Here is a 19,903-nt window from a genome sequence, read left to right on the forward strand (position 1 = left end):
GAAAACATAGACAGTAAGCTCTCTGGCTCTAGTTTAGGCAATATATTTCTTTGAATATGTCTCCTCAGGCAAAGACAACAAAAGCAAAAATAAATAAATGGGACTACATCAAATGATAAAAAGCTTTGCATAGTGAAGGAAATCAATAAGATGAAAAAGCAATCAACTGGATGGGAGATGACATCTACTGATGATAGTAAAGGGTTAATATCCAGAACATATAAAGAACTTACACAACACAGTATCAACAACAAAACAAATTTTAAATAAGCAGAGGACCTGAACTGCCCTTTTTTCAGAGATGACATCCAGACGGCCAAAAGATACACAAAAAGATACTCAACATCATTCACTGAAAGGCAAATGCAAATCAAAACCACAAAGAGATGCCAACTCACTCCTGTCAGAATGGCTATAACAAAAGGACAAGAAATAACAAGTGTTGGCATGGATGTGAAGAAAAGGCAACTCATGCAATGTTGTTGGAATATTACTCAGCCATCAAAAGATGAAATCTTACAATGTGCAATAACACAGATGACCTAGAAGGTATTAACTACATTAAATGAAATATATCAAAGAAAGATACTGTATGATTTTACTTATATGTGGAATCTGAAAAACAACACAAATACACAAAACAGAAGAGAAACATACAAAGAATAAACTGGAGGTTGCCAGAGGGGAGGTAGGTGGAATAAATGAAATAGAAATAGGGAAAAGGAGTAAAGAGGTTTAAATTTCCAGTGTATACACAGAGATCTATCGATCATGGACAGCATAGGAAATACAGCTAATAATACTGTAATAATTTTGATGGTGACAGATGGTTACTAGACTTATCGTGGTGGTCATTTTCCATAAAATACTGAATTACCACACTGCACACCTAAAACTAGTCATATTGTATGCTGCTGTTACTTACTTGCTACGTCATGTCCAACTCTTGTGACCCCATGGAATGCAGCCTGCCAGACTCCTTCTGTCCATGGGATTTCCCAGGCAAGAATACTGGAGTGGGTTGCCATTTCCTCCTCCAATAGTATTGCAGGAAGATTATAATTCAATAAAAAGGTGAAAAAAGTATTTATCAAAGATGAAAATTGTCAGCCTTAATGTCATCATGAAAGGATTTGGTAGTGGTAATGTCAGGGAGTATATACTTACTCTGGCTATTTTACAAGACTGTTAAAGAGTCAAATGAGTTTAAATTAAATCTAATCACAGAAAACCCTGGATCAATTTTTAAGCAATATTTTAAGTATAATGTATTATTAAAACTTACTCATTATGGCACAGGAATATGAATGGCTACATACACAGTATGAATAAATCCAACCACTCTAATTAAAGCTCTATAATTTTACTCCCTTTAAAAGTATTTCTCCCATCTTCCCATTTCATATGTAATATACTAAAATCTACTGAGTAAAGCTTTGGGCCTGCCTGCTAGAAAAGATTGCTTTGTGGTTTTTAGTTTCACTAACTAAAATAGATTCTTTATTTCTGTTATTTAACATAATTCTGTATGTTTTTACTCCACTGGAGTAGAGCAGCATTTTAATCCTGTCCCTATTATTGCATTAAAAGGACAGGCTGCAGTAATAGAAGTATTTCAGATTGAGAGATAGTGCTTAAGTTACACTTCACACTTCTTTCACAACCTCCAAACCTACTCCAAGCTCAGACCAGTATGTTCACTCTCAGAATGGAATAAACATTGAATATATATGATAGACATAAGAGTCTTTCTCCTTTCTAATCCTGGTCCTCAGGCAGCACTGTAGTAGAACTTTTTATGGCTCCCAGGGTACAGAAATACATAGGAGTAGGGGCAGGATACAAATGAAAAGCAGGGGAAGAAATCTTTGCTTTTCTTAACTACTTTTAGCATATTTAAATTTTGATTATTCCTAAGGGCTGGAAGAAGCATAAGCTGGAATCAAGATTGCTGGGAGAAATATCAATAACCTCAGATATGCAGATGACACCACCCTTATGGCAGAAAGTGAAGAGGAACTAAAAAGCCTCTTGATGAAAGTAAAAGAGGAGAGTGAAAAAGTTGGCTTAAAGCTCAACATTCAGAAAACTAAGATCATGGCATCTGGTCCCATCACTTCAGTGGAAGCAGTGTCAGACTTTACTTTTTTGGGCTCCAAAATCACTGCAGATGGTGACTGCAGTCATGAAATTAAAAGACGCTTACTCCTTGGAAGGAAAGTTACGACCAACCTAGATAGCATATTAAAAAGCAGAGACATTACTTTGCTAACAAAGGTCCATCTAGTCAAGGCTATGGTTTTTCCAGTGGTCATGTGTGGATGTGAGAGTTGGACTGTGAAGAAAGCTGAGCACCGAAAAATTGATGCTTTTGAACTGTGGTGTTGGAGAAGACTCCTGAGAGTTCCTTGAACTGCAAGGAGATCCAACCAGGAAATCCTAAAGGAGATCAGTCCTGGGTGTTCATTGGAAGGACTGATGCTGAAGCTGAAACTCCAATACTTTGGCCACCTCATGCAAAGAGTTGACTCACTGGAAAAGACCCTGACGCTGGGAGGGACTCGGGGCAGGAGGAGAAGGGAACGACAGAGGATGAGATGGCTGGATGGCATCACCGACTCGATGGACACGAGTTTGAGTAAATTCCAGGAGTTGGTGATGGACAGGGAGGCCTGGCGTGCTGCGATTCATGGGGTTGCAAAGAGTTGGACAAGACTAAGCGACTGAACTGAACTGAACTGAAGGTATATTTCATATATCTGCAGGCAGTTTGATTTAAAGTTCTTATACTGACATTATTAAAGATATTAAAATATACACTTTTAGTAGTAATTTGCTTTTTACTGCACTCAAGTGGGAAATCTTTTAAATGAAAACAGCTACTCTGTGCCTGAGGTTAAAGGTGAGTCAAAGGTGACAAAAGAAGAAAAATAGTTATTCTTAAACTAGTCTATAAAGTCAAAATGCTTGTGAAAATAATACTGTCCACCCACCATGCACTGGTAAACAGCAATGTCTTATTTTTTGGCAAAAATTGTATCAGCTCACTGTGACACATTCCACATCAACAGATCTGATGTGCATGAGAGTATTTTTTTTTAGAAAAGAAAAATGACTAAATAAATAAATGGACTTCCTTTGATGGATCAAATCTAAAATATGAAACCCATAAAAAGAATCCTTTTATAGTTAAAAGGTTATCAATGTGATATTGCTATAACATCTAGCATAGGAAGAGGAAAAAGTGAGTAGAAAATAGGAAGAAAGCCAGGCTACTTCTTGTTGAGTCACTCCTTTAGTATGTGCTTTTCTTTCTTTTTTTTTTAATATATTTCATTACTTACTGTGTTAAAAGTACTTTCAAACTCAAATAAGATCTCTCAATAGTTATTTCTAATGGGTATTCTTTAAACAAATTTATTGACGTATAGTTGATTTACAGTGTGTTCATTTTCTGCTGTACAGCAGAGTGACTCAGTTATACACATGTGTGTGTGTGTGTGTGTGTATACACATATATATATTTTTTCTTTTTCATATTCTTTTCCATTCTGCTTTATCACAGGATATTTTCCTCTGACCATCAAATCTAAAATTTTAAAAGCAGACTCCTAGGGGGAACAACTAGAGAAATTACTAATGCTATACAACATGAGAGGAAAAGTTATCCACCACCATGTCCTAGCTGCCACACTCCACCTCCTGCTAAACTAAGCCGAGTAAGTATGACAACTGTCAGCTCTGTGCTACAGAAGGCTTCTACCAAAAGCCTTAAAGCCACGTGAGAGTCTTCTTTCTTCCAATGCTGGGAGGCAGCTCTGAAGTAGAAGTCTTTGTGGCTCCCAGAGGACAGAGATATTTGAGTAAAGCACAAATTTTTGTTTCTTTCTTAATACAGTCACAGTCTACAATTATTAAATTAAGATAATAGAAGATAAACAACATTATTTTCCTATACCTTGTTTCAAAGAACTTCCTAGATTATGACATTTACATTGGCGTATACCAAATCAGGTGTATAAATCACACTAAGGTGAAACATATATAAAAAGACAAGAATCCTAAATTGCTCTACAGTTTCTTAGTAAATGCACTTTTTTCAAGAGAACTAAATTTCCATATTAGAATGCCACAGTGAAATAAGATAGTCCACAGAACTGAAAATAGGTACTAAAATTCTCAATTTTTCTCCTCTTCTCAGTTGCTAGTAACAATCTCTAGAAAGTTATTCAGCTTCAGTTTTCTAAGTCATTAGTCTCTAAATCCTCTTAATTTTTTAGTTATAAAAATAAAGAACCAAGAGATTCAGTGAAGCATTTCAAGAAACTAGATTCTGAAAATGAAGTTAAATTCAGACAATGCTGAAATACAAAACTGGAACTACTACTGACACATATAAAATACTAGTTTCTGTAGTCAATGATGACAGTTTTGCATGTTTGTTTTCAAAGTAACACACTCATGACTAGATAAAAAGAATTTGAAGCGCTGGCACACATACATAAAATTTATCAAAAGTCACTATTGTTACTATCTATCCTCCATGGCTCAAAGAAGAGTTTACAAGCTAAGGAAAACCCTTTTACATGAGTACTATGGTTACTGGCACTTATAACAACCACATAAGTAGTATGGCTATTCACCACTTAGAGGATAATCCAGTGTAAAGTTACTTTTGCTTCTTCTCATCCCATCATCACATCTACTTTTCTTCCTATCAATTTCTGCACATGAAAAAGAAAAGCAAAGTTTAAGCCACAGAAAATGTTAGCTGCTTTCCTAGGAAGCTGAAGAGAGTAGCATTGCATAGTCCTAGCCTTTTCCTTAAGAAAACAAGAACCCAAAGGGGAAGACTCTTGTGGGAGAGAGAAAGTGTGTGTGTGTGAAAGAGAGAGACAGAAAGTGCAAGTGCATGTGGTATCAAGACACAGAAAGAAAGGATTATTTTAAGACACAGAGAAGTATGAGCAACATGATTTCTATATGTCGGTGTTACTAGTAATCTCTTTGGTATTTGCCATGTTCAACTGGATCAAACATAAAACTAATAAACTAGAGCTATAAATTATATACCATAGATAAGATAATCAATTACAGATTCAGAGAGCAGAAAATTCATATTGCATGTCACCTTCGGCAGTATCTACTAAACACATCTCTTAAAAAACTATAAACATTTTAAAAGATACACAAATGACTTTAAAAATGGTTAAAATCTAGACATTTATAATGGAAAAATTTATTAAATAACCATATTAGTATGAAAATGTACCTTAAAGGTTAAGATATTTAGGGTTCAAAACTTGGACAAGTAAGTGTGCAAATCAAAACACAATTTTTCGGTGAGTTTCCAGACACTGCATGATAAATGTGGGATAATTACAACATTGATCAGTAAAACCCAATTAGAAACAGTTACACCATAGCAAACAGAAATGAATTACCTCGTCTTCGCCCATAACTCCTCGCTGCATGTAAACAAAGGACAAAATGTAAAATGTCAGAACTAAAAATAAGCCCACATAGACAAACATTTGTGACTTGGAAAGTTATGTGGGCATCTGGAAATTAGAACTACTTTGTCTTAAGAGCTACCTCAATATCATCACAACATGTGCATGGTATTTTAATATTTACAAAGCACTCTTTTATGTGCCATCTGAACCATATAAAAACTGCGAATTTAATTGGAAGTACAAAATTTATTCTCAATTATGTTAAAACTCATGAATAAATATTTGTTTCATCTAATTGGGATAGGAATGTGTAACACTTTATGGTTAAATAGCATCCCAAATATTTTTCCCAATGAATGGAGACAACTTGAATCCTTACTTTTCTACTTATTTTAAAAAGTGATACAGTATATAATGTTCAACTAGTAATTCAGGTCAACATCACTTTTTATGCAAAGCCCCGCATGGAAAAATAACTGGAAGACACAGAAGAGTGAAAAGATAAAACAATATTGAACTGGTCCACTGGTCTACAGAGCTTAGACAGACAGAATACAAGACTCGTGTGTTCAAACTTGCTTAAGTGAAGAAATGATCAATGACAGACTAATAATGCTTTGAATCTTTTTGGTACATTTTATAACAGCTAAGTGTTTATTGTCTCCACATCTCGAGTAAGAGGGATTCCAATACAAACTATTATTAGTATCTTCAAAGAACAGTACATATGTTAAACCTTTAAAAGTGTAAAGCAGAAAGTATTTCAACCTATGTTACTAGCAGTTTACAGATTCCTCATGGAGAAAAAACACTGCAATTTATTTTTCATAAGAGTACCAGTTTGATAAAATCTATAACTTGTTTCTAAATAACTTAACTCCCAAACTCGAGTATACTATGAGTATTTCTACTCTAGAATTAGCAGTAAACCAAAAATGACTTGTCAAAATCAAGATCTTAATTCATATTCATTAATTTTTTTAGGTCTGGGAAAAATCTGTTATTGAAAAATTTCAAGTCAAAATACATATTAAAGGTTGTCAGAAATGTAGTCTCTCCAAAGGATGAAATTTAAAGATCAAAGGAAAACATTTTACATCATTAAACACATTCTATTGTAGAGATTTTACAAAATTAAAAAAAAATTATACTAAGGCTTTAATATAAAGAAGTGTGTCTACAGGGTGGGGCTACAGTCTTAGTTCCCCTATAATAAAAAGGGGAGAACCAAACTTGAAAAGTCTTAATCATTTTTATTTCAAGAAATAAGCCAGTAAATGTAAGGTTTGTATTAGTCTTTTATATAAAGTAACTTCATTAACATCCCTGCATTTTACTGTCTTTAGTTACATATACTGTATGTACAGACTATTGTCTTCTGTTATATAAATGCAGACTTAACCTGTCCATGAGCTCCAGTTATCTCAAAACCTGGCAGATTTACCTCACCTATATACACATTTATATGTAGCTTACCTCTGTGTGTGTTTATGTATATATACAGATTATATTAATATATAGCTTAACTGATCTATATATTAGTTTAGGGTGAGGGTAGTAATGGAAGTGGCATTTGGAATTTTGTCATCTAGGTCTTCTGAGACATATAGTCCTTAAGAAAAACAGGGTCTCAAAGAGACTGAAGATCAACTATGGAAAATCAGACACTAGGAATTATAAAAGGAGTTATCAAGAACAGGGTATGGAAGGATGAATTCCCTGAAGTCTTCATAGCTGTATTCAGCATCAAAGTGGTCAATAGGCCCCAAAGCACTTCAAAGCTTAAATCAAAAGTTGGGCTTCCTGCTTATCTAAAGGCATTAATATAATATAAATTTGCTTTGGAGAAATTCATTCATGGTCGTAGAGGGTCAAATATTCACAAGAAAATAAAACTTTTCATCAAATTTAATGTCATATTATAAAATTATGACTAAGTAATAATGTACAAACTCCAGGAGACAGTAAAGGAGAGGGAAGACTGGTGCACTCCAGTCTATGGTCACATGACTCAGCAACTGTACAACATAAATCATGGTCTATTGAGAAAATTAGTGACATCATAACCAGTTTATGGTCTTAGCTTTTATGTTCTTAGCTGAGGCTAGTCAACACTAAAATAGTGAAAATATGCACAAATGTTCACAGCATCTTAGGTTTCATCTCATTTCTAGGCTTGAACACATTACTCAGAAAGTTTCTCCAACTATCTCATACCTGAGGAATTTTAGAATCCTGTAAAGAGCTATTGCCCTTATTTCTTGGACAACTCTCAGATTCCAAGTCTCTACATTACCAAAAATAGAACTGACTGCAGATGAAGCTAAACCATGTGAAACATTCCATATTCCCTGTCATGGAAATAACCAATCTCCTACCATTATGCTAAACAATGGTGTGTGTACTCAATTTTCCTACTAGTATTTCTATGTGAATTTCATGGATATGTTCCACTGTAACCAAATCAGAATTACCAGAAATCCTCAGTGAGAAAAGAAAATCATTACATATCTAGTTATCATTATGTTTTAATTAAAACAGACTTCTTTAAGCAGTATGCCGCTCCCAAACTCATTTAGAATATGATTTAGAGAAAAAAAAAAAGCAAATAATTTGTAGTATAAAAGCACTGTACTTAAGAGTATTAAATTTCAGGTACATAGATTTATAAAGCATTATAAAAAGTGAGGAATTATTTAACATACATGTATATATATATATATGTATATATGTATGTATGTGTGTTAAATTATATATTATAGACACACACATATATATTTCTTTGTTTTCAATGAAGGTAATAAGGACGTGAGAAAAGCCTGAAGATCCTTCCTATACAAGGGATGTTACAGTTTGGCGCTGGTTACCAATAATCTGTTTTGATTCTAACCAGCAGCTACTTAAAAAGAAACAAGATAATTCTAACCTTTTCCTTAGGACTTTTGTGCCCTTAGGTATTTACTCTCAGCAACAGTCTGTGGTGCCTGAATTACTGCAACTGGAGGAAGGGATAGGTAAATATACCAAATCAGCTGGAAATATTTAAAGGTTAATGTTTTCTTGGTGTGAAGCTAGACATTATGTTTTGTTCTAAAAAGCCAAAACCAAGGAGAGAAATATTCCCCCCATCACAATCCTTTTCAAGATACAAAATAAATCTGCCATGATCTACTTTACTTCCATCAGCATCAAAAAAGAACTGATTGCATACTCAAGTTTCCTATTTTCATGACTTAATATACTGAAAACAATTTCATTACTGAGTACATTTTCTTAATTAAAAGATACACATAATTTCCTCCTAAAATAGAGCAAACTCTTGATTACAAACATTGGTGTATGTGGTTAATCACAACAAATCTGAATTTCAAACCAGCTTATTACCCCCCCCCACACTTCTGCTCTGTTCCCCTTTTGAAAAATCACATGTACTAATAAAAATGTAAGCCATTTTCCTTGGGAGACATGTGAAGGGAGTACAGTAATAGAAACAAATACTCCAATGATACACCATTTTGTATTACTCCTAGAAAAATTTTTTTTTTACTACTGTTAATTAAAAATGTAAGATTTATACACTTAGAAATACAAACATTAAAGCTGTCATTCTAACATCAGACTTGGTTTTTAGACAATCTATCCATTGCTATATAATGCAACTTCCCTAAGGTACTCCTAGATATTAAAGCTGGACTCTTCTATAATATCTGAATTATTTAACAATGGCAGTGTTCACTAGTCAACTGGATTTCTAACTGAATTGAGGAACACGGTCTATTGTAGGAGCCTATTTGCAGTTATATCTCTATGACATTTTTTACTGTTAAAATCTGCAAAAAAAAAATCTAAAGAACAACTTCATGAGACATACAGGTATGGGATTATAACTTTTTTTATCTGAGTAAACAGAGGCTCAGAGTTAACGGATTTGCCAGGGGTACTTCAGAGTCTCACCAATTTTGACCAACTTTCTGACCTTTACTCCAGTCCCTGTTTATCCTTTATTATCCCTTACTTAACAGGAGTATTTACATGTTTAGCTATCATGCTAATTACTCAGGAAAGCAGAATCACAAGACCTTTACATCGTCTGCCTTATCTTCATAACCCCTAGACCTGAGTTTATATATTATCATTTAATGGACTCAAGCCTAGCACCACTAGAACATCACAGATTTCCGCCACTCCTGTATTAGCTAAGGAATGATCTTAAACTGTAATAGGCGTGTGTTTATTTTAATGTGCATTTGTGCACCATCAAAAATCATCTTGGGTGCCACAAAGGGCAAGTATACCACACTTGAGAAACACTGCTTGAGGAAATCATTTTACTTTCATTGACTCCAACTTGGAGCTTCTTCAAAACGGTTCTAGCTAGGCTTTCTGAAGTAACATAAGTCTTTGTCCACTATAAATAACCTTCCTTCAAACACTTGAAAATTCCAGTTAAGTCTTCTCTTAATTTTATATTCCCCAAACAGATCCAGCTTCTTCATTTATGCACAAGACACAATTTTTACTCTTTCAAAGTTATTTTGTCACTGTTCATCCATCACCCATTACCACAACCAACTTTTACTGTCAGGAACTGTTTTAAATACTTCATGTGAACGAAATCACTCACTTCTCACAAGATCTTTCTGAGGCAGGCAGAATGCTGTCTCTCTTTTACACATGAGGACTCAGAGACAAAGGAAAGTTAGGTAAACTGCCCAAGGTGACATAGAAATAGCAAACTTGGGTTTAAACCCAGATACCCTGGCTCCAGAGTCTGTAATTCCAACCACTGCCAACTATTGCTAAACCACCACATGGAAGGAATACTGATGCAGAATTTATTACCAATGTTGATTTTAAAGGTCAATAATATCAGCTATGCTTGTTGGTTAAATAATATTACTAAATCAGTTGCCTAATGGTGAGTTGAATTTGTGACAAACTAAAAAGACCAACAATTTAAAAAGCAGGTCTATGCACTGAGATGCTATAATTTCTTTAATCAGTAATATTTCATAATAACAGTATAGGCAAAGTTTGATATTAATATCACTTAATTCTCACTTCTCTCTTCAATAACCTTGACATCTACAAAAAACCCTACATTCTTAACATTTAATACTTTCTTACCCTATAAATATACCTTATTTTCTGCTCTTGCTTTTCCTCTTAACCAAGGATCCCAGATAAGCAAAGTTTTTGTTTTTGTTTTTTCTCTCTGGATCCAGTTGTTTGTACTGGCCTAAACACTTCTGATGTCCTAGATTCACCATCATTTTCTCTCCTAGTCCCTTGCAAGAAGTTCAGACTTTCCAGGATGGTTTACTGTACTTATGTACTATAAGCCTAAAATGGAATTCTGTAAAGGATGCTAACATAAAAAACAGATTTGTCCATACGACGTAACTCCGGCGTGCCTTAATTTTATTATTCTCCAAACAAATCCAACCAAGTCTTTCGTTATTCACAGGACATGATTTTTACTCTTTCAAAGTCATTTTTGAAAATATATATATTTAATAAAACATGATTAGGTCTACTATGTGATGAAACACTCAACATCTAGATTATTTATAAAGGTTTTAGACAACTGAAGAAGTCAATTAGTTTAATAATGTTTAGTGCAACCGAAAGTACAAACTGTAAAAATAGTGTGGCTACTAAGCTCTGTTCACATAGAACCAACACATTCTATTGTGATTACGATACACTTCTGAATCATTCTATTTTACTATGTATTCAGCAGTCTAAGAACATCTGTGAATGATCTAACAAATTATCTCATACAGCACTTTCCTTCAGATAGATTTTAACAGAATACGTGAAACATATGCAAATTAACTTTTCAACTGAATAGCTTTTCTTAGAAGTTAAAAATAGAAATGTGAATGATCTTTATTTACCACACAGACTGTTCCAAAAGAAAAGGATTTAAGGAAGTCAGGATCAGCATATTAAAAATGTATCATTACCTAAAGTTATTATTTTATAAACCAAGCCATAAAAGTAATAAAGACTATGGTCTATTTTCTGTTTTGTAAACTCAATTTCAACAATATAATTTTCAATCACAGATTTAGAATTCAGAGACCAGCTGCTTAAATGATGATATGGTTTGTTAATTCCATGGTAGAAAAAAGGCTGCATGAAGAAGTCCTGGAATGTAATTTCCAGTGCCTTTCTGGTCAAAGTCTGTGGACTGCTAGACCTCTGTAAGGCCTAGTGTGAACATGACCTCAGTCTAGAGTGCAGAGTCTGTTAATACTGTGACAATTCTACTTCTAACCATCCTAGAAGATCCTCAGGAATAAATAAACCACTGATTAGACTAGGCTAGCATGTGATGGGTACTCAGTACAGAAAGGTCAAATGTAGAACAAATCAATCTGTCACCTCACTTAACGCTTTGCTTCTTCAATTCTTCTTTTATTCCATAATCCTATCTACCTTGACTATCTCCTAGGTAGCCTAGACTTTCTTCCTATCTTTCCATCTATAGTTAATATTAATTTTTACTTAACACTAGAGTTCACATGGTCTAGCTTCACACTGGCTGTTTTTTCACTCTGTGTTTCTCAACTTCATTGCCAACTTTTTTAAGCAAAGTTTTAGTTGAAGAAGTGTCAAGTCACTCTAGCAATTAATTATGTATTTTAAAGGAAGTGCTATACTATCTTTACCATTCCTTCTTCATCCTTCTTCCCTCTTCTCAGACCTGCCCCTTGAACATACTCTACAATAAATAAGTGTTATTTAAAATTTAAAAATAAATAAATAAATAAATAAAAGCAACCTTTGCGCAGGGTATTTTAATCCTGCCGTGCCTACTCCAAGGTCATGGAAGTGCTAGGTACTGTGACTCCAAATGCAATATTTGTCCAACAGAAAGAAAACAACTTTAATGAAAGTCTATTTATTCTTTTCCATGAGAGTAAAATTCACTGTGTAAACTTTATAACTAGAAAAAAATTAAGTATGACTAGCAAATTTAGAGAATCACCAGTACACACTTTGTAAATAGTATCTCATTTAATTCTCATAATGAACGTTGAGACTGCTATTCCCATTTCACAGATGGGAAGCTAAGGCTCATGGAAGTTACTTAAACAAGTTAATACAATAAACTGGAAAGCTGATATTCAAACTCAGGACTGCTTCCGTAGTCAAAATCATTGATTTAAATCATGCTGTCACAAGTATGCTTCAATGACTGCTTTACCAGTGAGAATATGCTCAAACTCCTAATTCTATTTCCTATACAGGAAGAGTTGCAGCTTCATTTTTATAGTTATAAAATGATTAACTTGTATGTATGGGGAAGGTTTAGAGAAACATGTATTCAGTCATCTTTATATAAATCAATTGAAAACATAAAATGTTTTATAAAAACTTACCATTTAACATCAACAGATTGTCAGTTCCTGGATGTGGATAGCTCAATCGACCTTTAAAAAGATGGGAAAGGGAAGTTTGAAGATTATGGAGCTATTTGAAAAGCAAAAAAAAAAAAAAAAAAAAAAGGAAGGGGAGTAAGGAGAATAAATTTACTGAGCATAGTACAGTTCTTCAGGAATAAAAAATTAATGTTTAGTTCAAAGTGTATTAACTGAAACTACCTTTGCAAGTTGAAAATGAAAACAGTGAACTTTTAGTTCTAAGACTATAAGAGCACAATGTGATTTGGGGGCAACCCTTATGGAATCAAGTTTTGTTTTTTTGGAATATAAAAACAAAGTAGGTATCCTAGTCTTTCAAACTAAATACAGGATGTGAAAATTAAAAAAAAAAAAAAATTCTCAAATCTGTTTGCAATTCTCCTTAAAGGCCTATTTTCCCAAAAATCATATTTGAAGGACAGAAACTTATATTCTTTAAAAAACACACACACACAAAAATAAGCCACAAAAACTCTTCTCAACTTGCTCTTGAATTCAATATGATTTTATAAGCTGAATTTAAATAAAGCTTAATAAAAACATCTTAAAGGTTTTACTACAAATAATACTGGCAATTTAATACTGTTTGGTATTATTCAACGTTTATAAATGAGACAAAAATAAAAACATAAAAAATGCAAATATTAAAGCTTAGGAGCGTGAATACTTCTTTTTGAGTTATCCTTCATTAGGGGATTTTGCATTTAGAAAAATACAGAAGGGACAACTACTATATACTGCTGTGGAAGAGAAAAAAGTTGTACATGAACAACTGCTGCAGTTTTACATCATAACATTTATTTGATTAAATCCCAATAGTGAGGATGATCACTTGTTTGTAGTCCGTGAAAATATAGGATTTTCCTTGAATGACTGAATCTGTGATAGACTATTAGAAACTTACATTAAAATCTGCTCAGAAAACTTTGAAAAATTAAATATCTGTGAGATTGCAACTTTTAGCACAACTTTTTAGTTGCAATTTTAGCAACTTTTAGCACAGTCCTTGAAAAAGACACTATGACACAGTGCAGTGTATTGATACCAGAAGGAGAAACCAATGACTGTCAATGAACCTGACATGATTTGTAAGGAGTACAGAGTAACCGCCTCAGCAAGTGCTTTATATTCTGAGGGTCCTCTTCAAAATATCCCACACAAAACAGATATTTTCTACTGGCTTTTAATTATGAAGTTAAAGAATTTTATCATCTCTGGTGCAAGAGCAAGTGGCAAAGGTAATCCAATTTTGATGTTAAAACAGATAAGCAGATATATACATATTTGTGTGTGTGTGTGAATATATATATATATATACACACACACACACACATATACCTATACATACACACACACACGTCATCTGAGTTCTAATTTAACTAGACACTTCGTTTTCACACTGAACTTAAACTAAATGTTTCTGACCTTCAAAGGACAATTTACCAGCCCTTACTGAAGCCTAAGTTTCACGCAGCATGACATTAGTTAATGGAATATCATACAAATAAGTTTACTGATGTGATACTTTAGTATGGAATGAGAAACAGGAGAGTAAGTACAAAGGGCATAAGACAGAGTTAGGAAGCAGAGCTCTCTTGAACTGGATATTTCAACAGCGTGGAACATTACTTTGAAGGATCATAGTTTATTTTGGAAATATGCCTATTTCTAAACATCTTGTTGCAGATGACCAAATTTAGAGAACAATTTAAGGCTACAAAAAAAATCACCGTTATACTTGAGACTGAAAACCAAAACCCCTAACAAAGTGGCAACCTGTATTGCTCTGTTCAGTGTAACAAGTTCATTAGTCTGTACACTGATACTAAAGATACAAACACTAGTGAGATAGTCTCTGCTTAGGATGTGGTAGGTGAGACAGACACAAATAAACAATTCCAATACACTTAGCCAAGAGTAAAGAGTTATGTACAGTAGCCTATATTAAAAAAACAAAAACACAAATGAGTATTTAACCAAGTCCAGGGATTCAAGCAAGATTTCCAAGAAAAGCAAACTAAGCAAAGCCTTAAGCCTAGTTCCACTTCAAAAGACACTCCACTTCCAACTGCCACATAATTATCCTTTAATAGGTTCACTGTTCACTTTATTTTTTATCCCAAGACACAGGTAACAAGATATTTTCATTACTAACAGTCTTTTGACTTCTTGGCTCTGAATGGACTTAAAAGGCATATCTTATGTGGAAAGTTCAATAAACAGATATTCTATTTGCAAATGGATAGATATGTGTAAATATGTTCTAAAATATAATTCTTCAAAGAAGAAAATCTCTCGAGATAATAAAATACTCCAAATTGAAATAAGCAGATTTAGATTTGTTTTAAAATTACCTAGTTACTTTTCCTCTACCATAGTGAAATACTAATACATCTTTACAAGTAAACTTTCACAGCTCTATTTTACATGTGAGTGAGTGAGTGAGTGTTAGTTGCTCAGTCGTGTCGGACTGTATGTAGCCTACCAGGCTCCTCTTTCCATGGGATTTTCTAGGCAAGAATCCTGGAATGGGTTGCCATTCCCTTCTCCAGAGGATCTCCCCAACCCAGGGGTAAAATCCAGGTCTCCTGCGTTGCAGGCAGATTCTTCACCGTCTGAGCCATGAGGAAAGCCCATCTATTTTACAAGGGATAGTATTAAAATTACTTTCATTAAGAATCTGCCAATCGACAGTAATAACTAACACTAGAGGTTTTATGGGCTTCCCTGGAGAATGGATTGACCTAACCCACTCCAGGATTCTTGCCTGAGAATTCCACAGACAGAAGAGCCTGGCAGGCTACAGTCCATGGGGTTGTGAAGAGTCAGACACAACTGAACAACTAACACTTGGACTTGGCAGGTTTATGATGTACCAGGAGCTTTTCTTGGAGAAGGAAATGGCAACCCACTCCAGTGTTCTTGCCTGGAGAATCCCAGGGACGGGGGAGCCTGAGGGGCTGCCGTCTATGGGGTCGCACAGAGTCAGACACGACTTAGCAGCAGCAGCAGCAAGAGCTTTTCTAAGTTCTTTACAACGAATCACTTAACCCTCACAACAATCCTGACTCAGGTACCATTATCTTCCCACTTGAAGATAAACCTTGCCACAAAAAGTTATTCATCTAGCCCAAGATTACAGCACTAGCAGGATTCGATCCAGGCAGATTAGCTACATACTTGATCACTATCTTAATAATGACTTCCTAGCTAATAACAACCTGGATCAAAGTATGCATGGTTGGTTGTACAAAAAAATTCATTCAATGAAAAAATTCACAGAAGGATTATGCAGCATAGATAACTTATCCTTTAATACAAAAAAAAAAAAAAAAAAAAAACCAGAAAAAAGCCACATTGCTATAAAACCAGTTTCCTCCTATTGTCTAAAGGCCTGTGGCACAGAGGTAGTTGTAGATTAACACCTGTTTTGTCAATACTAGGACACACAAATGGGCAGACAGAGACCTGCCCACAGGGAAAAAAAGTATAGATTTTCCCAACCTTTCTTGTAGTTAAGTGTGCCCATGTATCTAACGTGTGGTCAACAAATGTAAAACAAAACTGGTAACTGAAGTTTCTGGCAAGTATCCTTAAAAGGGAAGCTCCTCCCTTTTCTTTACCATTTCTCCTGCTTTCTGGAATGCATATGCAATGGCTCAACCGAATCAGCTATCTTAGATCATGAGGCAGAAGCTGGGTGTGAAGACTACCAGACTGAAGGACCCCAGACCCATGAGAACCACAACACTACTTCTCCGAGTCTTATGTTTATGTAAAAGAGAAAACGCCTAGCATATTTAAGCTACTTAGGAATTCTCAGTTATACCAGAAGAAGTTAACTTTACAGATAAAGTCCTCTAGCAGTGAGTTGAGCAAACTGAATTTTAGTTAATTGGGCTATTATTTATGATTGTAAAAATATGACAAAATATAGTAGTGTCATGATGGTTTTAACATATCTAAAGAAATAAGTATACACTCCCTCTTGGTCTCTTTTACATTAAAATACTATAAAATGGAAAATAAATAATTTTGAAAAATCTGTATTCTTAGGTGTTGGTGAATAACTAGAAGACCCATAGTACCTTAAAAATTGTCTTATTAGTCTGATTTTTAACAATATGCCTAATACATATACAAAAAGAAAATTCATGTTAGCCATTTTAGATGCATATTACCACATCAAAAAACACTGACAAATATGACAACTGCATACAACTTACCAACTATAAAATAAAGATAAATTATTCACAGTGCAATATTTAAAGACATGCAATAAGTTAAGCCAATATTAGACTATTCACACTTACTACCAACACAAAGAACTTATTAGTGATAAAATGATAACCTCTATTTCATGTTTCCTTAGATTTATAAACATTCTTTTAAGGCTATAGAAATATGAATTAGGAAGGACAGAATGAAGCAATCATTTCCCCAACATCTCTTAATGATTGTGTATTCTCAAATTTAAAGCTTTTAGTTAATGAGAAGATACCCATTTGATGAATTTAGTTGCTAAGCTGTGTCCAACTCTTCTGTGACCTCATGGACTACAGCCCACCAGGATCCTCTGTCCATGGGATTTTCTAGGCAAAAATACTGGAGTGGGTTGCCATTTCCTACTCTAGGGGATGGCCCTGACCAAGGAGCTGAATCCACGTTTCCTGCATTGGCAGGCGAATTCTTCACCGCTGAGCCACTAGGGAAGTCCGTTCAACCTATCGTCTTACTTCCTGTCCCGGATCCCATATTCTCTTGGTTCTCCTCTATCAGCAGCCACTCCTAAGGTCTTCTTTGCAAATAATTTATCTTCCTCCTCTTCTCAACCCTTAAATGCTAAAGCTCCCGTGGTCAATCCTCAGACTTCTCTCTCTACACTGTCTCCCTGGATGACATTATCTGCTACCAAAACTTCATATGTCATCTCTAAGCAGATGACACTCATATCTCTTAACTGCAACTCTCTACCCTAAGTCTGTATTTCCCTAGATTAGTATACAGTATTTTTTCTCTTATCAACACACTGCCCAACCTGACTACTCTTCACCAGCTCCTTCACTGTCTGCCTGGCCTAAGCCATCTCCATCTCCTCACAGATGGCCAGAATAACCTCACGGTCTTGTCTCCACTCAGCAGTGATCCTTCTAAAACCTAAGTCGGCTTATGTTGCTCTGTTGCTTAAAACCCTCCCCCATTTATCTGACCCCTCATCGTCTACCATTCTAACTGCAGTGGCTTCTGCTATTACTCAAACATGCCAGGAACATTCTCATTTCAGGATCTGTATACTTCCTCCCCTTTTTGATCCAAAATGCACTTGCCTGCATATGACCAAAGTCACACCTCTCACTTCAGTTAGGTCTTTAACAGATGCCATCACAGACAATCCTGTCTAAAGCAGCAGCTTCATTCTTTCTCTGTACCCATGACACAATGCTTCTGCCTTCAAACAGAAGGCGGATTGATTGACAACACTGATTTCTGTTGTCTCTGTCCTTCATTAAACAGACCCATGAGGGCAAGACTGTCATTTTTTATTCCCTACTCTTTCTCTAGCATGTAACACAGAGCTTGGTACATAACAGATTCAAACATTTATTAAATGGATGGAAAAAAATCTCATTCTGTTATGTGAACTATGAGCTCGATCTAAAGCACAGGACCTAAATATGCATTTGTATGTGAGGCATGGAAAAGACATTCAGTAAGTTGAAAAAAAAAAAATCACAAAACAAGCTTTCATCAATTCATTTCTAAACCCCTTAAATATGGGGAGGGGAGAGAAAAAGACAAGTCCTAATTTTGCTGTTTGCCAAGATTAATTTTTCCCATCTCCACAACTGTTTTCTTTTTCTTTAATGAATGCATCCAAAAAATGATCTTCAAAGCCCCAATATTCACAGTTAATGATGCCGACCAATTTCTCATTATGATGAGAAAGTTGCTGAGCAACAATGCCACATGTTCTGCCAACTCTTTTAAACAGGGGGAAAAAAATCACACACTAAGAGCTTGAGTTAGAATAGTTAACCAGCTAGTCAGAGAGGTGGCATGGTGTGCTGGTTCACAGCACAAACTCAAGAGCTGTTAAACCCCACCAGCTGCTAGCAATGAAACTTAGATACGTGCTATTAGTAAGCCACCACAATCATCCAACTGTAAATTAAGGCTAAATATCTACCCTTAGTTGTGATAATTAACTAAATTAATACATACATGTAGAGTCCTCAGAACAGAGCTTAGCATGCATCAAGTGATCAATAAATGACAGGTATGATATGTTACATACTGGGTACATATATTAAATCAACACATACACAACACTCTTAAATAAGAACTAATACTTCCTTTTTATGTGCTTTAAACAAAGCATTGCTCCCACTGCTTTGGTAGACTCTTCTCATGTATCTTTCATTATCTACATTTCACCTTTATTTTGAAATCCAATTAGAAAAAAAAAAAATGGTTCACAGGAAACCTGGTAAAATCCACTCAGAATGTGGTCATTACCAACCTTGAATAACTTTAATCTCTGCTCAGATCCAAAGGGAAGGTCAGTCATTCCTGACCTCACTCCCAAATCTCAATGCATGCCTCATAAAAGCCTAAGAATAAGATCATACAAATGTAGGAAAGACCCTTAGATCCAGATCCCAAGAAAGCAACAGAACCATTCCTTACCTTCATCTAATCAAAGCCACCAGTCTACTTTAGTTTCAAGGAAAATTAATCAAGCTAATTCACTCTTAAATAAGGATCCCATCATAACTTTCTTCACCTAATAACTTTCAAAACCTTTATCCAGTTAATACTAGACCATACATTAGGAGGGCTTCTCTAGTAGCTCAGCTGGTAAAGAATCCGCCTGCAGTGCAGGAGACCCTGGCTTGATTCCTGGGTTGGGAAGATCCCCTGGAGAAGGGATAGGCTACCCACTCCAGTATTCTTGGGCTTCCCTGCTGACTCAGCTGGCAAAGAATCTGCCTGCAATGCGGGAGACCTGGGTTT

At 35.0% G+C, this 19,903-nt stretch overlaps 1 protein-coding gene across 8 annotated transcripts in view; it reads right to left on the reverse strand.

Annotated features, from left to right (window-relative positions):
* The window catches only part of CPEB2 (cytoplasmic polyadenylation element binding protein 2), a 73,711-nt gene that overhangs the window by 25,218 nt on the left and 28,590 nt on the right, over nt 1-19,903 (reverse strand). For 3 of the 8 annotated variants that reach the window (XM_065914744.1, XM_065914740.1, XM_065914742.1), the window contains 2 exons: nt 12,848-12,898; nt 5,445-5,468 (listed from right to left, as the gene is read on the reverse strand). The exons of 2 other annotated variants lie outside the window; for them this stretch is intronic. In XM_065914744.1, coding sequence (XP_065770816.1) covers nt 5,445-5,468; nt 12,848-12,898 — 75 coding nt within the window. Of the gene's footprint in view, nt 1-925; nt 1,067-5,444; nt 5,469-12,847; nt 12,899-19,903 lie in introns of those variants that run through there. 3 more of the 8 variants (XM_065914745.1, XM_065914741.1, XM_065914747.1) reach the window with 2 other exon arrangements.

The sequence above is a fragment of the Muntiacus reevesi genome, chromosome 22, assembly GCF_963930625.1.
Source record: "Muntiacus reevesi chromosome 22, mMunRee1.1, whole genome shotgun sequence".
NCBI classification, from domain to species: domain Eukaryota; kingdom Metazoa; phylum Chordata; class Mammalia; order Artiodactyla; family Cervidae; genus Muntiacus; species Muntiacus reevesi.